Source organism: Cervus canadensis, chromosome 32, assembly GCF_019320065.1.
Source record: "Cervus canadensis isolate Bull #8, Minnesota chromosome 32, ASM1932006v1, whole genome shotgun sequence".
Lineage (NCBI taxonomy): Eukaryota > Metazoa > Chordata > Mammalia > Artiodactyla > Cervidae > Cervus > Cervus canadensis.
In genome coordinates, this window is record NC_057417.1 from 31,476,733 (window position 1) to 31,502,089 (window position 25,357).

Genomic DNA, 25,357 nt, shown 5'->3' on the forward strand with positions numbered 1-25,357 from the left:
ATTTAACAGGACCATTAGCTGTAACACTTTCCTAACAGAGACTTTGGGTCTTTGGTTAACCTCCAGCTGCAGCTGGCTCTTCATCCTTGTTGTTCAGCCTCTTGTCCGCACAGCGTTGCTATGCTGTGGGAAGAGGTGGAGAAGGACCAGGGCAGAGGAGGTGTGCTGGGCTCGGGAGAGGGTGGGGCTGAAGAAACGCGGAAAGGGCTTCATCTGCTCCCCACTGCTTCTAGTAGGTTTTATCAGATTCTAATTTTAATCACCAGTGCTATATTTAATTAAAAAAAAAACCATAATGAATACACGCTCATTCAATACCCCATGTGTGTATTTTCATTCAGCTCAGCTGTCAAAACATAGGCCTTTCGGTGGCCCACCCACATAAGAAACCCTCAACCCAGTGGGCCCAAACCCCAGTTTTCACTTAGACAAGGTGTCCTCCTTTCACACCTGCCTGTCCTTGTGGCTCGTTTACAAACACAGTGACGTCTACTTTTTCTTTTTCTTGCTTGTCATGGACTTGCTGGACACCACTGTGTCCTCTTTTGGGGGGCTCGGTGTGAAATTCGAGGAGGGGGCGTCCACCGGTTCCTTGATCACGGTGATGTCCACCTCATAGTCTTGTCTTTTGGCCTCTTCCTCTCTCAAGCTGTTTAGCCTAACAAGAAGCAAACACAAGAAAGTATCTTTTTTTTTTCTTTGAAATTTCAGAACCAGTTTTACGCTGCCATGTGGTGTAAAGTAGTCCATACCTGGATCTCAACAGTGTGTCATCACTTTGCCTGAAACAGAAAGTCACGCCATCGACATCTCATCAGTCCAGACTTGCACACATCTTAGGTGACTTGTGAAGTACTTGTCTCTGGAGCAACTTAGCTAGTAAGCAGCCTTTTTAAAGTCCTGCTGTGTGTGGCTGTTCGTTCTTAAGTCTAACGCTGTCCTCCACAGGCCAGCGGGCTCGTGATGCCCTTCACAGAGGACGGGCATCCACACTCGAGACTGACCTGGGTGTGGAGCTGAGCCTGGACACTGCGGCCATGACGGCACGCTCACCACGCCCCAGTCACTTGTTCTCAATGTTTCAGAAACACGTGCTCCCTCAGTCCTCACAGCAGTCCTGCGAGGGGCCACCTCCACCTCCACAGGGGCAGAAATGGGCACACGGGGATGGACCTTGCCCAAGGTCACCCAGCTGTAGTAAGTGGAGGGGCTGGGATTTGAACCAGGGCGGTCTGGATCTACGTCACGCTGTGTCCCTGTGGATGCCTGGGGACAAGGGCGTCATCGCCACCTTAGCCAGGACAGAACAGGCAGCCACGGGTTCCCAGCCCCACAGGAGGGCATGCCGCCCTTTGGAAGTTGTAGACTCGTGTGTGTGTGTGTGTGTATGTTTAATTTATTTGGTTGCACCAGGTCTTCGTTGTGGCACATGGGATCGAGTTCCCTGACCAAGCATCGAACCCAGGCCCCCTGCGTTGGGAGCAAGAAGGCTTAGCCACTGGACCACCAGGAAAGTCCCTGACATCGTAGCCTTTTAATGAAAGTGTTTGGTCCTGAAGCTCGGGGTGGCCACAGAGGACAGGAAAGAAAGATGACCGAGAACCTGGGAGGGAGGGAGGGAGGGAGTCAAGCGGTTTTTACCAAGTTACCTTGCTTCCAGCTCCTCGTTTTCCATCTTCCTCTGAAGGGCCATTGCTTCGTTATATAGCCTATTTTCCTTTATTTTCTCCTTGACTGTTTCTTCATGTTTATGTGCTTGGAAGAGAGTGTTCACAAAAAAGACATACATATTACTGATCCATGTGTTGAATTTTTCCTTTTGTTCATCCTTGGATTTTTCTTTTTTCCCTGTAAGAAAGGCTGATTGAAATGAGCATTGGTACAGTCTTGCAGTAACGTTGGGAGTGTGCCTCCCTGTTCCCGGTTCTGTCACTACCTGTGGTGGGCTGAGTGTCCTCGTCCCCCCAATAAGGGTGACGCTATGCTCCTCGTGGGCTTGTGGGCATTAAGGGAAATGCAAAATGCTTCAGGGACCCCCAGAACAAGGCTGGCATCAGCTGACCGCAGCTCTGATGGTCAACAATTCCTTCAGGTCTCTGGGTACCTATATTTTTTTCTAAAATAGCTTAACTATTTTGTTTTCTAAAATGAAAATCTTAGAAAACTTGCTATATTCCCATGTTTTCAGAGAAAGGAAAAAAACCTCTTGGTTTTAAGTTTTAAGAAAAAAAAAAAAACTTTAAAGGATTTTAACTCTGAATTGAGTAAGAAGGTAGGAAAAATTACTGATTAGGTAAGGAATATAGCGTCACATTTACTAAGGCAGCAGACACCCACTCTGGAATGCGTTTAAAATAGTTGATTCCAGGAGGATAATGCGTTGGATCGTTCTGTAGTATCAGTAAGACTGGGGATCTGTCAGGACAGCATTCGGTTTTTGACTGTGTCTGTAGCTCGGCTCCTGTGTTCTTTGATGGCGGGGACGGGAGCGGAGGGCGGGCACAGGTCCTGTGGAAACGCAGGGCTCTGTGACCAGACCAGCCTCCACCCCGGGAGCCACTGTGAAGGGCCCAGAGTAGACGACACGGGGAGAGCCTGGATGCCAGTGCCAGAGTCTACACGGGCAAAGACACACGAAAACACAGCCACAAGGACGGGCACACCAGTGCCCACAGCGGCATTCGTTAGGACAGCCCAGACTGGGAGCCGGCCGAGCGTCCGTCAGCTGACGAGCAGACAGACATGTGGCGGGGCCGCCCGAGGGACGACTACTCAGCCACACAAAGGAACAGGACACTAACGCGCTACCCCGTGGGTGGATCCCCAGACAGCTGCGAGTGAAGGAGGCAGGCCTGACAGACGTACGATTCCGTTTAAACGGGGTGTCCCGAAAAGGCACATCCGTGGAGACAGCGAGTCGCGGCAGCAGGTGGCCCACGGGCGCCCCCGGGGCTCCAGGCGCCTCACCCGCACCTACCGCCACCCCGAGGCCAGCTCCCCGGGGCGGTGACATGGCTGTACCTTCTTATAACCCTGATGTCATTTAGAAGCAACCGCTTGCTAGTACCAAGGTTCTAGAATCAAAATACTCACCATTTTGAGATAAAAGGAAGGTCAGCCCTTTTCCTGCAGATTTAAAATTCACTTTGGAAATTCTTCCGTCACTTAGAGATTTCTTGATTTGGGGCTTTTACGTGTTAAAAAAAAAAATTAAATTCAGAAAAGAAATCATAAAGCAAAATATGACTTCCACATCATTATGGACTAAAACTAATTTTCTATGCTAAAAATCATTAGAAAAGTATTCACGAGGCTGGTATCTTTACATTAATTTGACTGTTTTTAGCCTGCATAAAATTTGACTTTTTAACCTGAATATCTGTCCTATTAAGGAAATGAAGAACAGAGCTACTGTATCCACTGGAAGGCTCCTCCCCCAAGAAACCGAAGACTGGACACTCTACCCTGGGTCTGTTGGGAGAATGTTTATTAACCATCTCTCGGTGGCTGTAGTTACCTCACGCATGCTCTATACACCCACATCTCTGCCTCCAGTAGATCTCGCCCTTGAGCCCCAGACTGTCTCCAGCTGCCCATTGCTGTCACCACTAGGATATCTCCTCAGGCACCTTACCTTAGCATGTGTCCAAACCCAGCGCCTTAGGTTTCCCCCGAAACTCCTCTCCCCGTCGAACCCTGGTCCTCCCCTTCATGATAAACGGCAGCTCTATCCTTTCAGTTCTTCAGGCCAAAAAAGTCTTAGAATCCTCCCTGCCTTCTCTTTCCCTCTCAAACTCCGCTCAAAAAACACCAGCAGATAATCCCAAGCGCCTCCTCACGGGTTTATCATCAGCTCGGCCACCGTGAGCCAACCGACCGCCCTGCTCGCGGGCCTCCGTCTCTCCCCAGCCGGCTGCCCCTGGCCGGGCGCTGCCTCCCTCGGTGCATCTTCCTGGGCCGCCCCGAGGTGTTTGTACCTGCCGCCACCCTTCCGGCCCAGCCACCCAGATGCACTCCCGCCTCAGGGCCTCCACGCAGGACAGACTCCCCCCTCTGACCTCAGGGGTCGCTTCCTCCCAAGACCCTCCCTTCCGCCCGCCCCGTCACTCAGCCTCCTCCGCCGCCCCGCTTCCCCTCACGTCCCCGATCCCTCCGAGTGGGATGCCGCGGAGCACTGCGGTAGCGGACGTGCACCCTGCAGCGGACCCGCCCCGGCTCCGCTGCCTGGCAGCTCTGTGACACGGGGCGAGTTACTGCCTCTCTGAGCCTTAGCTCCCTCCTGGAGGTGGTGGCAGCACCTACAGGGCGTCTGCGCCTTGAAGGAGCAGGACCCCGGCAAGTGCGTGGCACCGGCTAAGCACCCCGCGGGCAACCCCTCTTCCTGTCCTGGTGTCACCACGCCCCGCTCTTCCCCAGAAGGGTAAGCCCACGAGAGGACAGGCTTCCTGCTCCTGCCCGATCCCCGGCCCCAGAGGCGACCTCACCGCCCAAGCCAGTGCGTGCCCACGGGGGATACCGGATACCGCAGCCTTGGCTGTCTTCCCGCTTGCCTGTCAATACACACCTCTGACTTCCTTATCTTGCTCATGTCCAGCAGGACTCCCAACTTGCTTGAAGATGACTTGGTGCTGCTGAACTGAATGTCGGACTCCTGGCTTGTTAGTGCGCTTGGACTCCTGTTCTGGGTGTTCTGACCAATGACACAAAAAGAGGGCTTCTGGTTTCCAAGGAGACGCACAGGCCTTTAATGCAGTTAACTGACTCACCAAAAACGACACCGAAGGCCCACCGTGACGATAAGTGCGGGTGTGTCTGTACCTGTGAACCCATCACCTGGGACAGTGAACGTCCCCATTGCCCCAGATGCTGTGAGCCTCGTGGTCCAGCCAATGTTCCCTGCCCCCGAGGGCGTCAGGAGGCACTCTGATGCTTGTGACAGAGCTCCTCTAGCGTGGCTAGGAGTCTGCTTCCTGGGTCAAGACCAGGAAATACATTTCCCCTAACTTACAAAATAAATAATGTTAAGGGACCTTCCCCCCGTGGCCCAGGGGCTAAGACTCTGAGCTCCCAATATAGGAGACCTGGGTTCGATCCCTGACTGGGGAACTAGATCCCACATGCTGCAACAGCCAAATAAATAAGTAATTTTTTTTTTTAATAAATACTTTAAGACTTCACTAGTTCTTTCCTGAAGGGTTACAAAACCCCCAAGAGGGTTCTGATGACGGTTTAGCCATTCCAGAATAAAGCCCTTCCTTACTCTGTCAATTCTAAGATATTAATCTGTTACCTGAGCTGTCATTGGGTAAGTGCTTCCAGCTTTGTTAACAGACAGGTCATCGTTTGGGAAATCTGAACAGAATTTAGTTGCTGGCTCAGGAACAGAGATGAGGGCGAAGCTCAATAGAGCTTCAAAGAACTCCAGGAAAACCAGCTGAAATAAAAGAAAATATAAAGGGGTCAATCCTCGCACAACTCGAGGAGGGCCAGCGGCTCTTCTGGGTGTTCGTCTCTATCCTCCAGGAAACGCCACCTTGCTCAACACTCGGGCGCCGTGGGAGCACACCAGTTTGCAGTAAAAACTACAGCCTTTAAGAGATCTATGAGGATGTATGTTCTCGCCTTAGGTCTCTAAGTCGCTTTTCTATTTGATGGGAACATGTTACTGTATATTCACTCACTGAGGACTGTCACTATAAGAAGTGTTTCCTCTTTTCCTGAACAACGAGAAGAGGGCACCAGTGACAGCTGACACTGGAATGGCTGAGAGGCGCTGGGATGGGGTGACCGTATTCCGCACAGAGGAAGCACGTGAGTCGGTGAGGGGTAGATCGTGAAAGGAAGACTGTTGTGGTTTGAACTGCACCTCCTTGGAAAAGGAGTTGGGAGTCCTAAGCCCCAGTATCCTCAGATTCACTATAGATAATCAAGCTAAACTGAGGCCGCTAGGGTGAGCCCCAGTTCAGTGTCTCGGGAGACTGCAGCCCCGAGACAGGCACATGGAGAGAAGACGACCAGGACCGGCCAAGGAGAGGGGCCGGGAGCCGACCCTTCGCCACAGTCCGCAGCAGGAACCGGGCCCTCCAGCACCTTTCTGATGCTAGCCTTCAGAACTACAGGCAAGAAATGGCTTATATAAGCCAAAAAAAAAAAAAAAAGTGGGGGAAGGGGTGTAGCGAGTACAAATGTTTGGACGCAGGAGTCTGGTGGGTGTGACCAGGTGGTCAGACCTGGACTCAGAGAGATGACCGTGCTGGAGACAGAATCTTGGTGGTTGGTACCCAAGGCAGAACAAGCAGCCTGAGTTGGATCTGGGCCATTCATGACACCTCTTTACAAACCTCAAGTTCAAAGTTACTGTCGATTCCATCATACATGGAAGGATTATCCTCTGCTATGACCTCCACAAACTTGGTTGCTGTCAATTCTTTATTTATCATCTTAAAGCTCTGTAAGAGAAACAGCCAATCAAACCATAATGGCTGCTAACTACAAACAGCTATATATATATATATGTACTTTTTAAAATGTCACAGTCCTGCTGAAAACGAGGATGAGGGGAAAATGCATGTAGGCAGGGCCCTCCCTCCACACTGACCCTTCCCTCCAGACTCCATCCTAAGAACTCGGAAAGCCGGGTTCATGTCCCCCAGTCACGAGGAGTTAGGAGAACTCCTCCCTTGGAAACCCGAACATCCAGAAGAGGTCTATGGACAGTGGGCTGAGGGGGCGTGAGGGGGGAGCTGGGGTGGTATCCCGGCTCGCTTACACCACAATGAAACCCAATCCTGGACCGGTGCGGCTCGTCCACAGAGTTTCCCATCAGCCTTAGCATGCCACAGTCTTGCCTGTGGGTGGACAGCCCAGGTACACCACTCACTTGTTCCTTGCACATCACAGCTAGACTATTTTGCCTTTCCTGAATTAAAATCAAAAACGGCTACAAACAGAAAGCCACGATCCACCGTGAGTGGTTACCCTCAACATCCAGAGGAAGTGTCTCATGTTCATGGTGAGCTCGTGGGGAGGGGCCGCGTTTGGTCTGCAGTGCGCTGTGTAGATCTCCCAGCACTTGTCCACGTAAGTCATTGAATAGAGGGTCCGCTGGGCCTCACAGAATAAATGGCCTGAAGACGGAGTGGGAACACCGGCACTCAAAAAGATGATTACAGAACTCGATGCTGGAAACAGTTAGGGTCCATATAATCCTATGGGTTCTGTACTTACCTTTTACACGGCAGGCATTGGGGAGAATGTTCTCATTCATCAGTTTTTTAAAACACAGAAAGAGCGATGGGCTTCGGTCTCTGCGGTTAAAAAGAAACCATCATCACTCCTCCCTCCAGGAGATGGAACTTCATCCCCCGCTCCTGGAGGGCCGGGCGGACCTCGTAACTGGCTTCTCTAACAAGTAGACAGAGCACAGGAAGGGGAAAGCAGTAAGTCTGCACTAGAGAAACCTGGCTGACAGCGCTTGGTCACGTGATCACAGGTAGCATCGCCAGTGATGAGACAGATTGACGTCATGTACCCCTGATATGACTGTATTCTTCCCCCAAACCCATAACCTCAGGGTGATGACAGAAAAACATCAGCAAAGCAAAATCGAGGGATATTTCACAAAATGACCGATCGATATTCTTCCAAAGTGTCAAGGTCATAAAAGACCAAAAAAAAAAATCTATCACGGTTGTAGAGGACTAAATAGCCAAGTCAATGGAAAACACCCTCATCCTGGGAAAGACTAAAGACAAGGAGAAGGGGGGCGGCAGAGGATGAGATGGTCAGATAGCATCATTGACTCAATGGACATGAATTTGAGCAAACTCCGGGAGATAGTGGAGGACAGGGAAGCCTGGCGTGCTGCAGTCCATGGGGTCACAAAGAGCTGGACATGGCTTGGTGACTGGACAGCAACAACAACGGAGGTATGAGACAAGACACAAGGTGGGATCCTGCATTCGGTCTGGGAACAGAAAGGGCAAAAACTCAGGAAGTCCTAATAAACTCTGAAATTCAGTTAATCAAGTGGTAGCGACGCTAAGTCCTTCATTTTAAGAAGTGCACCGTGATTCTGTAAGACGCAATCATTTGGGGAAGCAGGATGCAGAGTATAAACCAATTCTCTGTGTTAACTTGGCCACACTCTTGAAAGTCCACAATTATTTCAAAATCAAAAAAAAAAAAAAGATACAGTTATCAAATTTGCTCTGAGAAAGACAGGAAATTCTCAGGAGGAGTTGGTGGTGATTATTTCTGAGTAAAAAACTTGAGGGCTATTCACACAACTGAAACGTGACCCACATTGGAAGGGTTTTCAAAATTTTCAATTCTGCTTCTGACAGTCGGGGTGGCTAATGTTTGTAAGCAACTTCTGTTTCTAATCCTTCAAGAGTACGAAAAATAACCATGAATATCAAAGAAAAAAGAACAATACTACGACAATTGGGACAGTTCGATCAGCCCTCATCCTATCACGGGGGCCCAGAAGGAGAACTTACTGGTATTCTTTGTGATGAATGTGGTAAGCCAGCTGCAGGAGGTAATTCAAAAATGTCCTCAAAAGTAGTGTTGTAAATGGAGAGTGAATTTCTTCCGCTGGTATGTCGTTATTGGCTAAAATAAGAAAATTGGAGAGGATGTGACGGCTGAGAGGGTAAAGAATCCACCTGCCCGTGCAGGAGACGCAGGAGATGTGGATTCAATCCCTGAGTCAGGAAGATCCCCTGGAGGAGGAGAACGGCAACCCGCTGCAGGATTCTTGCCTGGAGAATCCCTTGGACAGAGGAGCCTGGTGGGCTGCAGTCCAAAGGGTTGCAAAGGGTCAGACGTGACTGAGCGACTGAACAGACTGGTATTTTCTAGAAACTTCTCTCTTATTTGCTCCCAGTACACAACTCAAAGAACTGAATACCACGGAGTACTTTTTTCCCAAGAAAACACTCTGAGCAGCATATAGGCATTCACCTAAAAATTAAGTTCTGCATGAAAGATCTCTATCTGTTACTTTACAAGAACCTTACAAGATACCTTGTCCTGGTGTTTGTCAGAGTGGTTTGAGTCACGGTCTGATTAACGCTGCTAATTTTTAACGGGTTTGAAGTATGTTTCAAAAACTAAAATTTGCAGTAAATAGTTGCTACACACACAAACACCACCAAGTGTGCAAACGCCGTTGGTAAACGCCGCCCACAGATCTGCTTGGCGTACGTGCATTAGTCGCTCAAACGTGTCCGACTCTTTGTGACCCCATGGACTGTAGCCCTGTAGGCGCCTCTGTCTGTGGCATTTCCCAGGCAGGAATACTTGAGTGGGTTGCCATTTCCTCCTCCAGGGGATCTTCCCAGCCCAGGGATCACACCCGGGTCTCCCGCATTGCAGGGAGATTCTTAACCACCTGAGCCACTAGGGTTGATATTAGCTCTATCAAGTAGGTAATTTGAGACCTTCGAACCTGCCTCCCACAATTCAGCTGTAGGGAGTAAAACCTTCAAAACTGTTCATTTTACTGCACGAAGTTTTTAACCTGAAATCAAGCCCAACATAAAATTACCTAAAGCGTTTTCTAGGCTATTCCAAGCCCTCCCTGATCTTCTCTACTTCTGACCTGACAATTTGGTGGGTTTTTTTTTTTTAATAAAAACTATAGATCAGAGGTAGCATACACTGTATAGGACAGCAGACTCTGTCACAGAGATATTTAATTATGAGTCACTGAGGCTTGATGGGTTTTCAAGAAAACAGTCCGGGGATTGGTGGGTACCGACATGGAAAAGGACATTAGCATGTATGTCCTATATGCTACCTGCACAGATAGTATACTCTGTAAAGAGGCAGATGGTAAATATTGTAGGCTTTCTGGGCCAGAGAGTCTGTGCCATAACCACTCAGGTCCGGTTTTACAGGGCAAGAGCAGTCATAGACAAGACATCAACAAGTGAACATGGCTATGTTCCAATAAAACTTTATTTACAAGAACACACAGTGGGCTGGATTTTGCCCATGGACCCACTTTGCTGACCCTGCTATGGATGGTCTTTGACTACTGCTGTTAGTTCACTAGATTCTCTCTTTGGTTGCATTTTAAGTATGTTGGGAACAAGCCCACATGTTGCTTTCTGGAACACCTCTCCAGACATGTGCCTTCCTCGCTCCCAAAACATTTCCTAACTGGTTTCAGGGTGCTGAGATGTTATACGACCCTTTAGACCAGACGGGAAGGACCTGGAATACTCACCACCGAGCACCCTGTCCATATCAGCAAGGGTTATGTTATGGTGATGGAACTTGCAGTCTTTGAGAAACCTCCAGAAGTGAAGTTTTGTCATCAGAAAGGTATTATCCAGGGAACGGTCACAGCCCAGGCTGCTATAGAAGTTGTAGATTCTTCTTAATTCCGTAATGTTTCTTAAGATAGCATATTCTACCTGAAATGAGAAAACCACGCGAATCTCCAACTGACCCGATAAGAGCAAAGGTAAAAGAAAACTTGCTTTCTAAATTAAACGAGGTCACACATGCAGTAGCATTCAGCTCTTACCACTGTAAGAACTCAGGGAATGTTAGAGTCTCCCTAACCATTCCAAAGTCAATACAATGCAATTTCTGAGTGAGAATGCGAAGACATGCTGTTATCTTGACAGTGGAATTACTTTCCTGCTGTTCTGTCCTATTCTACCCTGTTTCACCCCATCTCCATGGCAGCAACAAAAGCCTCTTGTCTACAGATCAATGGCTCAGTGGTAAAGGATCCGCCTGCCAATGCAAGAGACGTGGGTTTGATCCCTGGGTCAGGAAGAGGCCCCCGCAGGAGGAAATGGCAACCCACTCCAGTATTTTTGCCTGGAGAATCCCACGGACAGAGGAGCCTGGCGGGCTACAGTCCATGGGGTCACAAAGAGTTGGACACAAGTGAGCAACTGAGTGCATACACACACACACACACACACATCAATATCCCTCATGGACACAGGCACATAAATCCTCATCAAAATAACAGCAAGCCAGGGACTTCCCTAGTGGTCCAGTGGTTAGGACTCCACACTCCACTGCCAAGGACAGGGGTTCGATCCCTGGTTGGGGAACCAAGGTCCCGCAAGCCATATGGCCAAAAATATAAAGATTTTTGTTTAAATTAGCAAACTGAAGGTAGCAATATGTAAAAAAGAATAATACATCAGTACCAAGTGGGGTTTATCCTGCAATGGCTAGGCTGGTTCGACATGTGAAAACTCAATCATCCTACCACATAATCATACCAACGCATTTGGCAAAAAATTTTAATACCCTTTCATGATAAATACCCTTAGCAAATTAGGAATAGAAAGGAACTCCTTAACCTGACAAACAGCAGACAGAAAAACGTACAATTAACATCCCACGTAGCGCTGAGAGCCTGAGATAGGCGACAGTCACATTCCCTGCTTTACTCACCACCCACTCTGTCCCCATTCACATCTATCGCTTTCCCCAGGCCCTCAGTGCCCTTATGCTGCCCCCAGACTCCTCAGACCCACAAAGCTGCAGCCTACACAGTGTCCTGTTTCCCCAAACCTTGTGTCTCATGCGTCACCCTCCGAAATTAAAAAAAAAAAATCAGAAAATGTGAAGAACGGAATTCGGGGTCCCTATGGAGACAGGGAAGTCCCAGCTGGGCGGCTCCATCACGCATGTGTCACTCTCAGCATCAACTCCTGCCTTTGAAAATTCAATCCAATTAGATAAACAAGTGGAGTTGGCCCTATTGAAAACACTGCTCCAGAGAAGGACACAGAATTTTCTTCAGGAAGATTAAAGTCTAGTCGAGATCACAAGACACATACACAGTAAGGAAGTCTCCTTACAGAACAGAGCTAGGGAGGGACAAGAGATGGATTCAAGGATGGAGCTGCCTGGAGGGCCGGTGCCTGACCTGAGCCCTGGAGAATCGAAGAGTGGGCCGGACTTCACGGTCCACAATCCTCAGGTATAAACAGCTGGTTGGGATTAGAAACATGCTCACAAAACAAGATCCAGCTACACATAATTTTTTCTCTAAGTATTTTGACATTGTGAATAATTTCTAAGGGTCTGAAGTTCTTTTGAATCCCAGCAGCCTATGAAAACACACAGCAGAATGAATGTCCTCCAGAGAGAGGTGACCACAGCCTTGGCCTTCAGACCAAGCCAGGGGGGCAGACGGGTTGACTGACCCTTGGGAAAAAGTGAAAGTGAAAGTGTCAGTCGCTCAGTTGTGTTCGGCTCTTTGTGACTCTGTGGGCTGTAGCCCGCCAGGCTCCTCGGTCCACGGGATTCTCCAGGCAAGAATGCCAGAGCAGGTTGCCACTATCCATCTGTAGGGGGTCTTCCCAACCCTGGGATCGAACCCAGGTCTCCTGCATCGCAGGCAGATTCTTCACCATCTGAGCCACCAGGGAAGCTCTGGGTAATTCACGGGGTCCTTCCATCCGAACTTCCTTTTTCTCAGGAAGCCGGCTCACTCACATGGGATCCTGGGAAATTAAACGAGAGGATATTTAAGCCAAGTGACTCCCAGGTGTATAAAAGATGCTTGATACAGAACAGCAGTCATCAACAGTATCTTCCCAAGACTTGGCAGAGTCTGCTAAGATTTAAGCCCCCAAAATACACACATATATATATATATTTCTAACAAACAAGGTTTTGTTTTTTTTTTTTAAACAAACAAGGTTTTTACCTGCTTCTTTTCTTCTGACTGGTCTCTCTCAGGGTACATTTTCAGCAATAAACTGAGATCCAGCTCCAGGCTCGAGCCTAACAGGGAATTACTTTCATTGCCATCAAGCTTTCTCATGATTTCTAGCAAATGAAGGCAAATACAGGGGATAGTTGTGAAAAGCAACATTATAATGTTTCAAATGTTATGTCAAAATGATTTTCTGCAAAAGTGTGACACAAGAGTATTCAAAAACCCTCAAGAAGGCAGTTGTGGGGACTTCCCTGTAGTCCAGCGGCTACGACTCTGCACTCCCAATGCAGGGGGCTGGGGTTTGACCCCTGGTCAGGGAATTAGATCCCATATGACCCAATTTAACAAAAGATCCTGCGTTTGTAGCTAAGACCCCTCACAACCAAATAAGTAAATCTTTAAAAAATATATATATTTTAAAAAGACAGCAGTTTCTCACAGGAAACTTGTGTTTTCTTCTGAAATATTAGGTACATTTTTTTAGTATCAGTGATAAAGAATCTGCCTGGAATGCAAGAGACCAGGGTTCAAACCCTGGTTCGGGAAGATCCCCTGGAGAAGGGAATGGCAACCCACTCCAGTATTCTGGCCTGGAGAATTCCATGGACAGAGGAGCCTGGCAGGCTATAGCCCATGGGTTCACGAAGAGTCGGACACAAGTGAGGGACTAACGCTTTAGGTTTGATGCAATATTACACATCAATTTGCCTCCGGCTGGCAAGGGGACACTCCCTACCGGCACTGATGGAGAGCTTGCACCACTGGCTCCCGAGGGCAGATTCTGAAGTCGAGTCCAGGTAGCTCATCACTTCCCCTTCCAGATTCGGAAACTGCGCTATGTGATCCTTGGAAAATGGGCCATCATACACACGCCCATTCTTGAAGGTTAGTCGGCCCTGCAGAGAGAAAGACAGCTTTTTGCAGCTTAGTGAAAGATTTTTAGAAAACCATTGGTAAATTTACGTCAGTATCTTTTCAACAGTTCAGAGGCTTTCATTTGTTAAGATCTGCACTTAGTTAACACGCAGTCGGGCTCATAGAGTCTCAAGTCACCACGTAGATCCTCTCTCCCAACTCCCCTTTTCCTCTCCTCTCTCTGTATCTCCCCCACCACCTCTCCATAACCCTGAGCACCCCTAGGTCACAGACTGTGGCTTATTAAATAATGACCAGCAGAGGTGCCTATCACAGAATGGGGACTTATCTTGATATTTGTCAAACCCAGGCCAATAGTTGGTCTGACTCAGAGGTGGGCAAATGACCCAATCCAGTTCAGTAAAGTTAAAGACATGTGTGGAAAATTTCTGCGAAAGGAGTTTCTTCTCTCCTTCTACTTAGTGGGGTATGTAGGTGAGAAGCCTGGAACCACAGCAGCCATCTTGCAGTCATGAGGGAGAAGCAGCATAATAATGAGGCTGACATGGTAGGAGAGACATGGATGGATGGAAGAGAAAGATTTAAGCTAGATTTCCTGTTACTTGCAACCAAAACCACCCTAACACACATATACACCACAGATTAATTAAATAAACTCTAAAATATAGGAAAGTGACAATATGTTAGAAATTACTCTGGTGGAGCAGATGGTAAAGAATCTGCCTGCAATGCAGAAGACCCAGGTTCAATCCCTGGGTTGGGAAGAGCCCCTGGAGAAAAGAATGGCTTCCCACTCCAGTATTCTTGCCTGGAGAATTCCATGGACAGAGGAGCCTGGTGGCCTACAGTCCATGGGATCACAAAGAGTTGGATATGACTGAGCATCTAACACACACACACACACAATCATATGAACAAATCGGTAAGTTAGCCTATGCAAAATGGCTAATGCCGTTTACTAGGTAGAGAATGTCATGCCTTTACACAATCTTTAAGATGTAACCTTCACGGGCCTGTACTTACTATGCCGTGTTTTTTATTGGAGACCCATTCTCCCTCGTACGTGGCCCCGCTGGCATAGTAGAACTTTCCATGGCCATGGCGGTATCCGTTCACAAAGTCTCCTACATATTCATTTCTCAAAGGATACTGGGAGTAGGGGATTCTCTTTAGAAACCATGTGTGTGTGCCAAGGCCATTCTGAAAAGAAGGCAAATTTCCATGAGAAATACTCAAAACATTTCCTCTTTTTACCTGAATCTATTTAAATAAGGTAAGAATCAAATACAGGGAATCATTTGAAGGGGTGAAAAGCATGGATGTTGGGGTCACACAGACTCAGTCCTCACAGGAGTCATGGGACTGATGAATTTACCAGTCAAAGAACCTAACTGGTGCGCGAGACCTTTAGAGAAAACGAAATGCTAACAAAACAGCACTTCTTAAAAGGCTGATTTAACCATAGACAGAATGGAGTAATAATGCCATTGCAGCAACATGGATGGACGCAGAGATGACAGGACCTGGGCTGAAGTCAGAGAGAAAAAGACAAACACTGTAGGATATAGATCACATGTGCAATCTAAAATACAACACAAATGACTGTATCTACAAAACAGATTCACAGAACAGACCTGTGGTTGCCGAGGGGAAGAGCGAGTAGGGCAGGGGAAGAGTGGGAGTTTGGGATTAGCAGATGCAAACTGCTACACGTAGAATGAAAAAGACAATAACTTCCCACTGTAGGGCACAGGGAACTATCTTCGGTAATCAGTGATAAACCACAATGGAGAAGAATATGAAAAAGAATATATACACAGAGATAACTAAATCATGCTATCCAGCAGAAATTAACACAAAGCTGTCAATCAGCTATCCTTCAGTAATTTTCTTTAAAAAATGCTGATTTAGGGACTTCCCTGGCAGGCCAGTGGTTAAGACTCCGCACTTCCACTGCAGGGAGTATAGGTTCGATCCCTGCCCAGTGAACTAAGACCCCATATGCCATGTGGCATGGCCAAAAAAAGAGAAGAAGGAAAAGAAAACTGAAAAACTTTTAAAGGCTGATTTCGTTGAGTAATCATCACGGGAGTTTCTAGATTTAATACTGCCTGGATTTCAGATTGCCACACAACACCCAACAAGCAGTTCACGGGCGGAGATTCAGCAGAGCGTCTGCCGCTGGGCGGCTGCTATTGTGGCACGGTCGCGCAGTTGCGCTTGGCTCTTTGTGACCCCATGGACTGCAGCCCGCCGGGCTCCTCTGTCCACGGGAATTCCTAGGCAAGAGTACTGGAGTCGGTTGTCATTTCCTTCTCCAGGTTATCTTCCTGGCCCAGGGATCAAACTCACGTCTCCTGCACTGCAGGCGGACCCCTCACCGCCGAGCCGCCAGGGAAGCCCCGCCTCTGGGCGTGGTCTGCGACGAGCAGCTGGTACCTGGACGCCGTGCTCCCACTGCCCGGTGTACTCCTCGTTAGTCGTCAGCCACCTCATCCTGCCTTCCCCGTGGCGCATGTTGTTCTCCCACTGACCCTCGTATATGTTCCCGGACTTGTAACTAGGACCACAAACCAAACGATTAAAACCAGTCACCTCATGTTCATTCACCTTTAAGGACTTTATCTTAAACTTTCTCCCTAAACACCTTTGAAGAAATCCAACCCTTGTGCCCATACAATCTTCCCCGTATTTAAATTCAGTGGATAGGCACGAGGTTTGCAAAAGCAATTCTCCCAGGGGTGGGGGTTGTGGAGGGTGGGTGGGGGGAGAATAGATCACTGTATAAAACCTTTTGATCATTTAATTATCTGACAAAGTGGATAAGAATAGGGTTGTTTTTTTTTTTTTTTAAATCTTTTAAAAACAATTCTCTCTACTATTACGGTTAATATTTTGGTTAATACTAAAATTAAAATATTTAATTAAAATAATTAAAATCAAAACATTGGTTAACATTTTGACCCCAGATATTTTATTTTTTTGCCCTCAAATATTTTAATCCTTAGAACATTTGCCTCTATCAGCTGAATCTAAATACTCCACCCTGCTTATACAGCAAATGTATTCTCTGTAGGTTCTGCACCTTATGTTTAAAGAGCCTTAGGGAAAAGCTATCTGGGCCCACCAATGCTTCTCGTTAGCACACGAAACACGGCGGGGCAGGGGAGGGGAGGAGGCCGCGGATGCCTACCATCTGATCCCCCAGCCCTCTCTGACGTTGTGTATCCAGTCTCCTTCATACCAAGAGGTGCCCTCTTGATTATAATAAATGGAGCCCTAGAACAAGGAATACCATTAAAAAAAAAAATCAAACCTCATAAAACCGGTTTTTTAAAAAGGTAAAGATAAAAACACATGATTTTAGGGCATCTAAAGGATGTGGAAGATGTCATCCTTACGACATCTTCAGTAAGGCATAAAATTCGGGTCATGCTTCTGGTCTGTGATTGAGGATGTTGTCAAGTGCGTGGCAGCCTCACCCACCTTTCCATGCCTCTTGCCGTGGCACCAGTGGCCGATGTAGGACACGGGCTGCGTGCTGCACTTGAACATGCCGAATCCGTGCCTCTTGCCGTTGACCACTTCTCCTTCATAGGTGCTGCCATCTGGCCACGTGAAGACGCCGTGGTTCATGGGGATGTTCTTCACAAAGTCGCCCTGTGGCAGCATGGCCATCAGAAAGAAGCCAGTGGGGAGATCCCTCACCTCGTGGGCCGCTCGAGACGCAGAGACCATGCCAGCCTCTCCTCCCAAGGCAACGGCTGAGTACCCCCAGAGCCCCCAGCCCCCTCCTCCCGTCCCCGCACAGCCCAGCCTCCCTTACCGGGTCCCGGCACGGAGCAGAAACCCAGGTGGAGTGAACGACCGGGAAGGCCGTGTGCCGACAGGGCTCCAGGAAGCCAGCACAGGGGCGCCTCCCGAGCCTGGCCTTGGCAACTCGGGACTCTGCAACCCGCCTCGACGGAGGCTAATTCACTGGTTCCCAGGAGATGTTGACCATCAGCCAGGCTCAGTGATGGCTGGTGGAAACCCTAACACTCTGCAGTCACGTCAACCAGCCACCTGCCCTGGGGGCGCCTTCCAGATAATCCCCTGTGCTCAGGGCCCCAGATGGGTGCATAGCCTGAGGTCCTGCACACCTCAGCCCAAGGCTTCGGGTTCTTCTCCAGGAACATGAGCTTTTGGAGGTGAGATCCCACCAGACGTCCCAGGAGGCCAGGGACCTTCCTGAGGATGCGTCTGGGAGAGCAGGTATGCTGCCCGTAAACCCTCCTGACTGGGCTGGTGTGTGTGTGTTGGAGGGGGCAACATCTACAGGAATCAGCCCCACCTGACCTTCCGGAAATGATAAATGAACTGGAGGCCAGGCCAGGCAGCAGAGTTTGAGGGAGAGACGGGTTTCCTGGGAAAGCCTGGCCTGAAATGGCAGTTGGCACCCAATCCCCTGGCCGCTCTGGACCTCGGTATTCTCTTCCCTCCGTGATGGTGAAGGGGGATGCCCAGCCCCGTCTCCCACTGCCCAGTCCACTCAGCTGCCCACCTGGCCCAGATGTGCCTGTTTCCCTCACCTGGCTGTTTGAATATGTGCATTATGTCCTCCATTTTTTTTTTTGTCCTCTATTTTAAATACTTTCATTACGACTTATAAACACCATGGCGTTAGCAGTTCTGCAACTGTGATTTTCAGAGCAGCGTTTCAGGCCCACCCACACTGTGCAGACACTGGTCTAAAAATACATATTCCCCTCAGTCCAGCAAGATGGGATAAGTGAAACCCACATCACGGAACGTAAGTAGCCAGTAAAAATTGATTGATCTTAGTCAATAGATGTGATTTGATCTCTAGAAAAATACGGGGGCAGAAGAGAGGGTATAATGAACTATCTCTGGGACTTCCCTGGTGGCCTAATAGCTAACACTCTGAGTTCTGAATGCAGGGGGCCCAGTTTCTATCCCTGGTCAGGGAACTAGATCTCAAAGGCCGCAACTAAGACCCGGTACAGCCAAATAAATAATAAAATAAGTAAGTAAATAAAGTACCTCTGTTTATAAAAAGGTGGGAGAGGCTGAAGAATATCTCTAGAATATACAAACTGGAAACTGGTAACGGATTACAGAGGGGCCCCTAGAGTAACGACTTACTTGTCACCTCTGTTCTTTGGGTCTGTGGATTTTTTTTAACCCATGTGCTGAGCAATTTTTATGAAACTAGCTTTTTTTTTTTTCTTTTGGCTGCATCATGCAGCAGGCCAGATCTTAGTTCCCCGACAAGGGATCAAACCCAGGTCCCCTTCAGTAGAAGTGCAGATTCCTAACCACTGGACCACCCAGGGAAGACCCTGATACTAGCTGGGGACCTGTGGGAACCTGACTGTTAAGTTGCATAGTTAGTTTAGAACTGCAACATATTATACGCTTTACCTCGTATTTCAATCCATCAGCCCAGATGTAAGTCCCCTGTCCGTGCATGAGTCCTTCGGAGAACATGCCCTTCAAAACAGAACAACAAAGCCTTAGGCCCAATCTTGATTTCATACAACTGCTACCCAGGGATTCAGCTCTTAAAAGAGAACCGTGTTCCACAAAATGCTGGTCCAGCATTCAGCTGGGAGCTGGCACTGCACTGGTGTCCATCTGGTTCTAAAAAGGATCTGAGGAGTCCAGAAAAAAACCAGGTCCCTAAAACTGACACCAGGCGGTGCTAAGCAGCTGTTAAACTGAGTTCTGAATTCAGCCTTCCTCTCCTAACTAAAATGTTGGAAAACTACCATTCAGAAGAACTCATATGCTTTGGGCTTTGCATTTCAAACTTTGAAGGTTTTTTTGAAACTTATTTAGACCAGATGTCCTCGGTCGCTCAGTCATGTCCAACTCTTTGCAACCCCATGGACTGTAGTCCGCCAGGCTCCTCTGCTCATGGAATTTTCCAGGCAAGAATACTGGAGTGGGTTGCCATTTCCTTCTCCAGGGGATCTTCCCAACCCTGGGATCAAACCCAAGTCTCTTGTGCCTCCTGCATTGGCAGATTGATTCTTAACCACTGAACCACCTGGGAAGCTCCATCTAGACTAGATGGAACTGATTAAAACCATCATCTGGATATCAAAAATGATGACATTTGTCAGTGTCACATTTTGTTTTCTCTTATTGGAAATTCTAAGTATGTATCCCAAAGGCCAGATGGGACATTTTAATGAATACTATTCAACCATAATAAATAGATTTTTTTTTTTTTTGGCTTCATTCCCTGGCTCATGGGATCTTAGTTCCTCAAGCAGGGGCTGAACCTGGTCCCTCAGCAGTGAAATTGTGGATTTCTAAGCACTAGATGGGCAGGGAATTCCCATAAATGGCATCTTTAAGAGTTTTTACTACACAGGACAATAAACATGTTAAGGGGAAAAATCGGTATTGAAACCCATGCCGTTTGACCTCAACTACAAAAAAAATCTGTTTTCCTATAATAAGCACATATCTCTTAGATAATCTCCATGAATGAATGAATACCCCCACTGTAGCCTCATGGATAAACAAGCACAAAAAAAAACCCCCAAAATACCCCCAAAGTATCTAACAATTGTGGCATAGCTCTGAATGCTAAATCAGAGCACTATGCTATAATTAAAATAATAATTATGGAAGAGGGAATGGGGAGTTAGTGTTCAGTGGGGATAGAGATTCAGTTTGGGAGGATGAAAAAGTTCTGGAGACAATGGCTGCACAAGAATGTGAACAGACTTAACATTACGGAAGTGAAAGTCACTCAGTCGCTCAGTCGTGTCGACTCTTTGTAACCCCTCTTGGAATTCTCCAGGCCAGAATACTGGAGTGGGTCACCGTTCCCTTCTCTAGGGGATCTTCCCAACCCAGGGATCGAATCCAAGTCTCCTGCGTTGCAAGCGGATTCTTTACCAGCTGAGCCACCAGGTAAGAATACTGGAGTGGATAGTCTATCCCTTCTCCAGCGGATCTTCCTGACCCAGGAATGGAACCAGGGTCTCCTGCACTGCAAGCAGATTCTTTACCAACTGAGCTATCAGGGAAGCCCAACATTATTGAAATTTACACTAAACAATAGTAAATCTTTTTTCTTAAATGGTAAATTTAATATACATTTTACCACAAACTTTTAACTTATGAAAAGCATACATCAATATAGCAACGTAGTTCTAAGTAAAAAAAAGATTGAAGATGTTATCTACAAAATCAATACATCCATGTAAAAATACTGATTCATCCATTCAGGAAATAAAAGGGACATAGAAAAGTGAACAAATTTATGGCAAAAGGATGTTGGGATTTTAATTTTACTCTTTGTTATTTACTTTAATGACCTTAATGTTGTTTGTACAATAAAAATCAGGAAAAAAAAATCTAAAACGATTATTTCAATTGTACTGAGTCATGTTTTTGCCTTAAAATATGTACTTGGAGTTCACAATAAAATCAGCATTAAGTATTTCCAATTCCTTCTGGAATTGGAATCAGAGGATGTTTCTGAAGACACAAATCTAAGATGATCACCCCACACTGTCTGCCTTGCCCAGTCCCAAAACGTGTAACTCACCTGGTAGGTACAGCCTCCCTGGAAGATGGCAAACCCTTCTCCCTCATACAGTCCACGGACTTTTTCCCCTTCATAGCTGCAGTGAAATAAAGCTCAAGGCAGTGAATCATGTGAGGAAACCCCAGTGACTGGGGGTTAAAATACAAAAGGAACATCAGTGAAGACGTGCAGATGATACCTCACATTCCCTCAACAAGCATCACTCCCACGGCCCCAGGACCACTGTGTGCCTGCCCCTTTCTAAGTCCTGGGGGTTTGGGCTGTGAACAAGTTCCTGCCCTCAGAAGTTTATGGTTCAAAGAGGCGAGACAGACAATAAAAAGGGAACAAATGAACAAGATAATTCCAGATCACATTCAATTTTTGTCAAAGAAATGATCAGGGAATGTGACCCTGAATGAGGAGGAGGTTACCTGGTAACAAAGAACCTTGAGAAGAGGGTCCCTGGGAGGAGGGAACTGCAGGTGCAAGGGCTCTGAGGCAGGAAAGAGCCCGCCGACTCAAGTTCAGCTGCATGGCTGGACCACACTGAGGAGGGGAGTGATGGGAGGGAGGCCAGGGGAGGAGGAAGCTGGGTGGGCAGGCATGTGGGCTGAGATAAAGACTTGCCATCAAGTACAAAGCTCTAGAAGGAATCATGAGAGGGTTTTCAGAACTGAGTTGGACAGGCTCAGATTTACATCTTAAAAAGATCACTCCAGTCTGTTCTCTGAAGCAGCCAGAGTGGAGTGAGCTGCCAGGAGGGAGCAGTGGGCGAGGAGAGAGATGAAAGCGTTTGGAATATTCCGGACAGTTTTCCATCTGGGGTGTGAAAACATTCTGGAAATGGACAGTGGGGATGGCTGCATAACGTGGAGAGTGTACTTAATGCCTCCGATTTACATGTAAAAGGATTTAAAATATGTATATTTCACTATGATAATTTTAAAAGTTTTTTTTTTTTTTTAAAGATATATGCTGGACGTAGAACCAATTGGGCTTGCTGACATGCTGGCTTTGGGCAAGGGAGGTGCCAAGAACAGTGCCCAGATTTTTAGTTCCGAACTGATAACGTGTGACGTTATCACCTTGCTCACCTCCAGGCTCTGAGGCGAGTGAGGTGGAAAACAAATGGACCTATGACAGCCATGACCACAGTGGGCATATTCCAAGAATCCAGAGACGAGAAAATATCAGAAAACCTATGATGAGGAGACTAGTTCCACGACTTCAGGCCTGGATGTAGGGAAATGGTGATACCCTAAGAGAAACAGGGACCAAGGGATGAACCCCCAGCTGGGAGAGAAACAGCAGAATCCAGAGAAACCTTCTAAGGTTTGAATTCTCATTCATTTTCCCCCATTTAAGAACCTGAGGCTCAAAAAGGATCAGCGATGGGGCTGACATCCTAGAGCTAAGACTCAAATCCTGATTGATTGCGGTATTTCAAGTCCTGCAGTCTTTGCTTTGGGACGCAGGTCCAGGGGACGATGTCTAGTAGGGCATTAAAAACTTGAACCAAAAACTTGCGGAGATAAAATGGTGCTAAAGGCATAGATGTTTATAGTCATCTAGGGAGATGGAAGTAAAGCTATAATAAGAGATCATCCACAGACAAAGAACAGACAGCATGGAAGTCAGAGACAAGGGAATGTGGAAGAGGCAGCTCATTAAATCACCTTTTAAGAAAAAAGACAAGTCAAGACTCCCCTGGTAGTCCAGTGGCTAAGACTCCATACAGGCTCCCAGTGCAGGGGCCCTGGGTTCAGCCTCGTCAGGGAACTAGACCACACTTGCCGCAACTAAGATCCCACATGCTGCAACAAAGATCCCACACAGCCAAACAAGTAAATAAATAAATACTTAAAAGAAAGGAAAAATCACCTTTCTACTATGAGTTTGGTCAGAACGGGCTCTTCATACTGGGTGGTATCTTCACTCGGCAGACTGTCGCTTTTGACCTCTCTCTTGACTCCCGGGTCCTTGAGCGGCACGTCCAGTGGCGGCGCGGTGCTCGGGGACGCATCTTGCCTTGCGGTGTTGCCATCTTGTTTGGCAAACTCTGAATAATCGGAGGGAGACGAGGGAGAACGGGCAGACTTGTCCCCCTTTTTATCCGCTTTTTTCTTTTCTTTCACCATGGCCTTTAGAAGACCTAAGGTTCACTTTATTTCGATAAGTATCAAATGACTCCTTCAGTTGAAAGCTGTGCGTTTCAAGGCGTCGGGGAGTTTTATCTGAAAAATAAAAATTATGTCTCTGAATACTTGAGGGTTTCACTCATAACTACAATTTTAGTCTTTTTAAAAAGTTATTTATATTTATGTATTTGGCTGAGTCAGGTCTTAGCTGTGGCATATGGGATCCATTTCCCCAACCAGGGATGGAACCTGAGCCCCTGGCATTGGGAGCACAGAGTCCTCGTCACTGGACCAAGAAAGTCACTACAATTTTAGTTTTACAACCCCAATGTCATTGTCATTCTCTTCCTACAGCCTGAAAAATTAATTACAAGGATCAAGTATCACCAGGTTATAAAATACAATTTCAATATTGCATTGTCCTAAGATTTTTTAAATTGGAACCACCATCTATCATTTCTTTTCAAATAGTGTTCCAGTAAGAAGGGCAACCCTTTGTGGGAAAACATATCAACCTAACCTCTAAAATCTTACCTACCACCAGTTCATACTGTAAAAGCCCATCTCTGTATGTCCCCCTGGCAAAGTGCTCAGGAGCTGAACCCAGGCTTCTGCATCGTCCCTTTCCCAACTGTCCTTCTGCTTCAGATGTCAAACAGGAATAATAGTAACTTGTCTGCTTATAAGGATTAAATGAGATGATGCACAAAATCAACTATTCTGTCACTTTCCTATTTTCAAACTTGAAGCCATCGGCTACCTACTCCCTGGGACAGCATGACAATAGATTGAGGCCTCCTATGTCAGACAAGAAACCTTGTGTTAATCATTTGCCCAAGGCCCCGGAGCTGAGGGGCGGGGCTCCAAAGCCATAGTATTCGTGGCCCCCCAAAACTGGCCCCACTGAAGACATCCCAGTACATCAAGCAGGAGGCAGAGGTGAGTCCGGAACGGCAAGGCAAGACCCCTGTTCCTGTGTCTGATGGGGGCAGTGGCCACCCCCACGCCCTCTGCCTGCCTGGCATCCTCTGGCCGCCTGGTTTCCGCTCACTCCCCCCCACCCCCCCAGGCTCTGCTCTCACCAACACGGTCCTGCTCCCCTCTTCTTTCAAAACCCCATCACTTTTTCCAGCCCTGCACCCCCACCTCAGGACTGTCAGAGAAGCAAGCCGCTGAGGCTTCTAAACTCTTTACTACAGGCTTTCCGCTCCTCCATCACCGAAGTCTGAACTACTAATAAAGCAAACTTCCTTTCTCGTGGCCTGTTTCTTACCAACTTTTGTGTATCGGGTGCTCTCCTTGAGTTGAGGCTGTGTTACGGACCGTTTACTTTCCTTAGCTCGAAAGGGGAACGCATTCTCTGGGCCCAGGCTACCAGCTCGGTCCTGTGCCTTCCTCCGCCCTCCCCGCCCACCGCGCACCTGCTCGGGTCCTCGGAGGCCGAGGAAGAGCCGGACCTGGCCGTCACGCCAGCCAGCCGGGGCCGCAGACAGGGCCGCAGGGCTGGGACCCCGGGAGCCCCGGAGGCACTCACTTTGGTGGAGACCCAGAGGATCCGGCCGGGAAGGAGGCAGCACAGCGTCCTGACCCTGACGGTCTCCAGGCAACCGCGGGCCCCGCCCTGCCCCGATCTTAAAGGGGCCGCGGCACGTGCTTTGCCCTTCAGAGCAGGTAGCAATCTGGAACCCAACTCACCTGGGTTTTCCCTCCTCTGCTAATTGCCCTCGCGGCCTCTCTCAGGCTGTATCTTCGCCTTAACACAAGACTAACTCAGGAACTCAGGTGTTACTTTTTCATTACTGCCATAAACAAGTTACCCCAAACTTACTGGCTTAAAGCAACACAGATTTATCCTCTCACAGTTTCCGGAGAAGTCCAAAAGGAACAGGTTCCTTTGGCAGCTCCAGGGACAATCTTCAGGTTTCTAGAAGCCACCTTCCTCCATCTGCGAAATCAGCATCATTTCTCTCTCTGGCACAGCTGGGGGAAGTTCTCCATTTTTAAGAAGACAGGGGCTAGACTGGGCCACAGAACCAACCCAGGGCACGCCCCCGCCCCGCCCTTGCAGAGCCCCTTTGGCCA

At 47.8% G+C, this 25,357-nt stretch overlaps 1 protein-coding gene across 1 annotated transcript; it reads right to left on the reverse strand.

Moving 5' to 3' along the window:
- Window positions 1–315: 315 nt before the first annotated feature.
- On the reverse strand, window positions 316–24,798 carry LOC122433114 (radial spoke head 10 homolog B). Its single transcript, XM_043455677.1, has 20 exons — window positions 24,697–24,798; window positions 23,019–23,371; window positions 21,156–21,231; window positions 19,010–19,078; window positions 17,072–17,245; window positions 16,779–16,864; window positions 16,025–16,145; window positions 14,609–14,785; window positions 13,446–13,605; window positions 12,698–12,819; window positions 10,238–10,427; window positions 8,502–8,616; window positions 7,228–7,307; window positions 6,979–7,127; window positions 6,342–6,449; window positions 5,291–5,434; window positions 4,565–4,690; window positions 3,094–3,187; window positions 1,650–1,755; window positions 316–658 (listed from the first exon to the last, which is right to left on the reverse strand). Exons 2-20 carry the CDS (start codon window positions 23,273–23,275, stop codon window positions 490–492), a joined length of 2,523 nt encoding a protein of 840 aa, XP_043311612.1. The 5' UTR covers window positions 23,276–23,371; window positions 24,697–24,798; the 3' UTR covers window positions 316–489.
- Window positions 24,799–25,357: the final 559 nt, after the last annotated feature.